The following is a 4,460-nucleotide window of genomic DNA, read 5'->3' on the forward strand; positions in this document are numbered from 1 at the left end:
GGACTGGGCCAGGGTGGGACGAGCCCCTGGAGGTCTGTGGCAGCGTGGTCACTGCACCTCTACTTCCAGCTGCTCACCAGCAATGTGGTGAATGACCTCATGCTTCTGGAGTCCTTGCTGGACAACCTGGCGCCCGGCAGAAGGACCCGTGTGCCAGCGTGCGGCGGCTGGTGCTCGAGGCCTGGCCAACATGGCCTCTGGCTCCCAGATAAGGTGAGCTGGCCGGCCTCTGGGCATGGCCAGGAGCACTGTGTGGGCAGTGGGACGGGCACAGAGGGGTCCGGCGGACAGCGCCAGGGCGAGCCTGCCGGGTGATGGCTCGTGACCTGGGGACACAGCTGAGTGCGGGCCCCCAGGTGCGAGCCCATGGCCCCAGCTCCTGACAGCTGTGATCGGCGGGCTGGACGACAGGGACGACCCTCACAGCCTGGTGGCCCTGGAGGCCATGGTGGGCCTTGCGAGGCTGCTGGACCTGAGGGAGCCGCAGGACCTGCGCCGTGCTGCTCACGTGCGCCATCCGCATCCGGCCCTTCTTTGACAGCGTGGCTGGGCAGGGGCACGGGCACCGAGAGGCCTGACATCCGCCCCGCCCTCCTCTCTGAGCTTTAAGCCCCAGCTCTACCCCTGCTCCCTGGGCCCCACAGGCTGTGCATCACCCTGCACCATGCCCCCCGCACCACCCACGTCCCCTGAGGGCTCTTTCTCACCAGCCTCCCCATCCTCCCAGGTGCCTGTGTCAGGGCAGGGCTAGTGCCCATGACACAGGAACAGGAGGGTGGCATAGGAAGGGGCCTGAGGCCCGGCACTGGCTGACACCAGCCCCCCAGGAGAGATGGAGCTCCGTTCTGCCTCCATCCGCCTCTTCGGGCACCTCAACAAGGCCTGCCACGGGGCTGTGAGGACATGTTTCTGGAGCAGGTCGCGGCGGCTGGTGCCCCTGCTGCTGCACCCGCGGGACCCCAAGCCCCTGTGACCAGTGTGAGTCTCCGGCAGGGGACGGGTTCCGGCAGGGACGCAGGTGAGCCTGGCTCAGGACGAGTGGCTCACGGACGCCCGCGGCCCCTGCCGTTCATGTGCATGGCGCTCCTCGGAGTGTGCAGCTCCAGGCCGCCCTGCAGAAGCACCTCCAGGAGGGGGGGCCTGCACTCGGGAGTTCTCAACAGCACCTGCAAGCTCCTGGTGAGGGCGGGGGGGCGGGGAGGGGACGGGCAGGCGGAGCACGGGGCTGGGGGACTCATGGCCTCTCTGCAGATGCTCACTTCCCGGAACTGCTGGGCCGCCTGGTGAGCACCAGCCTGTTCTACTTCAAGAGCAGCTGGGAGGACGTCCGCGCGCGCCCCCATGCTCACGGGTGAGCAGCTCCCCTCGGTCCCTTCGCCTGCTGCGCCCCGCCCGACCCTGACCCTGCTTCTCCCACAGGGTTCCTAGTGCTGCACGTGGAGGACGGCACCGGCCCAGGTGGACCTGAGCAGCTCACAGCAGGTGAGCCCGGCAGTCCCGCCCCACCCCAACCTGTCAGGGGCCTCACTGACCTGTGGCACCAGGGGACTAAGTGATTTTCCTGGATTTCAAGGATTTTTCCCTGTCACTGGTGACCTCATCGTCTCTAGTAATTCACGGAAACTTCTTAACTGTTCCAAAAGAGCTTAAAAACACTAAAAAGGAAAAACTATCTTTCCGTTGGCTCCCAGGCACTCCCGGCAGAGGCCTGTCTTAGGAGGGCAGTGGCGGGTGGCCGAACAGGGTGGGAGGGTGCACCGTGGGGTCCTGGCCCCCAGGCCCGGTGGGAGAGGGGGTGGGAGCAGCCCTAGCTGGGGCTGGGTGGTGGGGTGTTGGCGGGGGCCCTGGGCTCAGCTCTAGAGGGCGTGCAGGCAAGCCCTGGCAGCGGCTCCCTGTCCCCCAGCGCTCCAGCTCCTGCTCAAGGACCCAGCCCCCCTGGTGCGCATGAAGGCTGCCGAGACTCTGGGCCGCCTGGTGAAGTTCGCCTGAGGCTCCCCCTGCAGCACCCCCCCTACACACAGTACCAGCTTGGGTCTGAACCCCCAAGACGGGGCCCTGAGGAGCCCCTGCCCGAGGCGGAGGGGGGGAGCTGCTGGGGCCCAACGCCTGTCCTGGAGGAGGCCGCTGGAGGCCAGGGTGGGGGGGTGGGGGGCAAGCTGCTGTAACCCCCCCCATTTCCAATAAAGCCATTGGCTCCTCAGCAGGTGGCATGGGAGTGCAAGGACCTAGCCTCTCCTTGTGGGGCAGGGCAGCGGGGAGCCCCTGCCCCCCCGTTTAGAAAGATTCCGTGAACGAGGGGAAGGCCCCAAGCTGTGCTGGGACAGCTGGTCAGGAACCCCGAGTCAGAGGCAAACCAGCAGTCAGCAGGGGAACACCTGTATTGAGGGTCCTCAGCATACACGCCCCCCCGCCCCGCGGAAACCAGGCGGCCTAGGTGAAGAGGCGGAGGGTGCCGTCGGCCCCCGAGGAGAAGACCCACGGCTGGGTGGGGTGGAAGGCCACGTCCAGGACCCCCAGGTCTCGGGTCAGCACATGCCCCCGCAGCACCTTCACCGGCACCAGCAGCGGGTTCTGCAGCAGGTCGCTGTGGGGGAGGGGAGCAGGGGGACTCAGGACGGGGGAGCACCATCCCCCCAGCTGGGCAGGGTGCGCGGGGCTCGGCACTCACTTGTACACCATCCCGTGACAGACGATGATGCTCCCGTCGTCAGAGCCAGATGCGAACAGCGGGTATCGGGTGTGGAAGGCCACGGCCCTGAGGGCCTTCTTGTGGTGCCTGGAGGGCAGGGGCTGGGTGAGGGCAGGGGAGGGCAGGGGAGGTCCTCCCGGCACCCGCACCCCCACTGCCACTCACCTCAGCACCCTGTACGGCTCACAGGAAAGGTCCAGGTCGAACCACACGAGCTTGCTGTCATAGCTGCCGCAAATGACATTGTCCCCTGGGGGCAGAGGGGGTGGTGGGGACCTGTGGGTGCACACCCCCCACGCCCACCTTCCCCGCGGGGTGCACACCCCCCCTCACCTGCGGGGTGCACTGCCAGGCTGGACACCCACTTGCAATTCGGTCTTAGCTTTTTGGTGAGCTCCTGGCGCAACAGGTGGTAAAGGCGGATGCTGCGCTGGGAAGCCACCAGCAGGAAGGGTCGCACAGGGTGGAAGGCCACCCGCTGCACCTGTCCGTGGCTGCGGCGGAAGGGGCTTTGGCTGCGGCGCCGGCTCAGCTGGTGGATCAGCACCTGCGTGTGGCCCGCGGCGGCCAGCACCACGGCCATGTAGTCCCCACGCCCGTGCCAGGTCACCTGTGTCACCGGCTGCAGGAGGCAATGCTGGCTCAGCTGGGCCCCCCCCCCAGCCAGGGGTGAAGGCCTTGTTTGCTGTGTCCAGGCTCTGATGATGGCTCGGTGCGGCTCTGGGAGGTGGCCACGGCCCGCTGCATGAGGACCGTGCCCGTGGGGGGTGTGGTGAGGAGCGTTGCCTGGAACCCTCACCCCACCATCTGCCTGCTGGCTGTGGCAGTGTAAGTGGGCAGCCTGGGGGGGTGCTGGGGGCCGCGGGTGCAGACCTGAGCCTGAGGGGCTGTGTGTCACTCCGGCCCGCAGAGAGGACTCAGTGCTGCTCCTGAACCCGGCCCTGGGGGACCGGCTGGTGGTGAGCGGCACGGACCAGCTGCTGAGCGCCTTTGTCCCGCCCGAGGAGCCCGCGGTGCAGCCGGCCCGCTGGCTGGAGGCCTCAGGGGAGGAGTGCCAGGGGGGCCTGCGGCTGCGCATCTGCCACGGGAAGGTGTGGGGGCTGCTGGCGGGTGGGGTTGGGATGGAGGGGGGGGGGCCCAGCTGAGCCAGCATTGCCTCCTGCAGCCGGTGACACAGGTGACCTGGCACGGGCGTGGGGACTACATGGCCGTGGTGCTGGCCGCCGCGGGCCACACGCAGGTGCTGATCCACCAGCTGAGCCGGCGCCGCAGCCAAAGCCCCTTCCGCCGCAGCCACGGACAGGTGCAGCGGGTGGCCTTCCACCCTGTGCGACCCTTCCTGCTGGTGGCTTCCCAGCGCAGCATCCGCCTTTACCACCTGTTGCGCCAGGAGCTCACCAAAAAGCTAAGACCGAATTGCAAGTGGGTGTCCAGCCTGGCAGTGCACCCCGCAGGTGAGGGGGGGTGTGCACCCCGCGGGGAAGGTGGGCGTGGGGGGTGTGCACCCACAGGTCCCCACCACCCCCTCTGCCCCCAGGGGACAATGTCATTTGCGGCAGCTATGACAGCAAGCTCGTGTGGTTCGACCTGGACCTTTCCTGTGAGCCGTACAGGGTGCTGAGGTGAGTGGCAGTGGGGGTGCGGGTGCCGGGAGGACCTCCCCTGCCCTCCCCTGCCCTCACCCAGCCCCTGCCCTCCAGGCACCACAAGAAGGCCCTCAGGGCCGTGGCCTTCCACACCCGATACCCGCTGTTCGCATCTGGCTCTGACG

General features: G+C 68.0%; 1 protein-coding gene across 1 annotated transcript in view; it reads right to left on the reverse strand.

Annotated features, from left to right (window-relative positions):
- Positions 1 to 2,360: 2,360 nt before the first annotated feature.
- The window catches only part of BOP1 (BOP1 ribosomal biogenesis factor), a 28,803-nt gene continuing 26,703 nt past the window's right edge, over positions 2,361 to 4,460 (reverse strand). Inside the window, exons 15-16 of the mRNA XM_040625890.1 lie at positions 2,669 to 2,776; positions 2,361 to 2,584 (exon numbers count right to left, since the gene is read on the reverse strand). Coding sequence (XP_040481824.1) covers positions 2,431 to 2,584; positions 2,669 to 2,776 — 262 coding nt within the window. The 3' untranslated portion in view covers positions 2,361 to 2,430. The remainder of the gene's footprint in view (positions 2,585 to 2,668; positions 2,777 to 4,460) is intronic.

The sequence above is a fragment of the Ursus maritimus genome, unplaced genomic scaffold (assembly GCF_017311325.1).
Source record: "Ursus maritimus isolate PB19 unplaced genomic scaffold, ASM1731132v1 scaffold_9, whole genome shotgun sequence".
Taxonomy (NCBI): domain Eukaryota; kingdom Metazoa; phylum Chordata; class Mammalia; order Carnivora; family Ursidae; genus Ursus; species Ursus maritimus.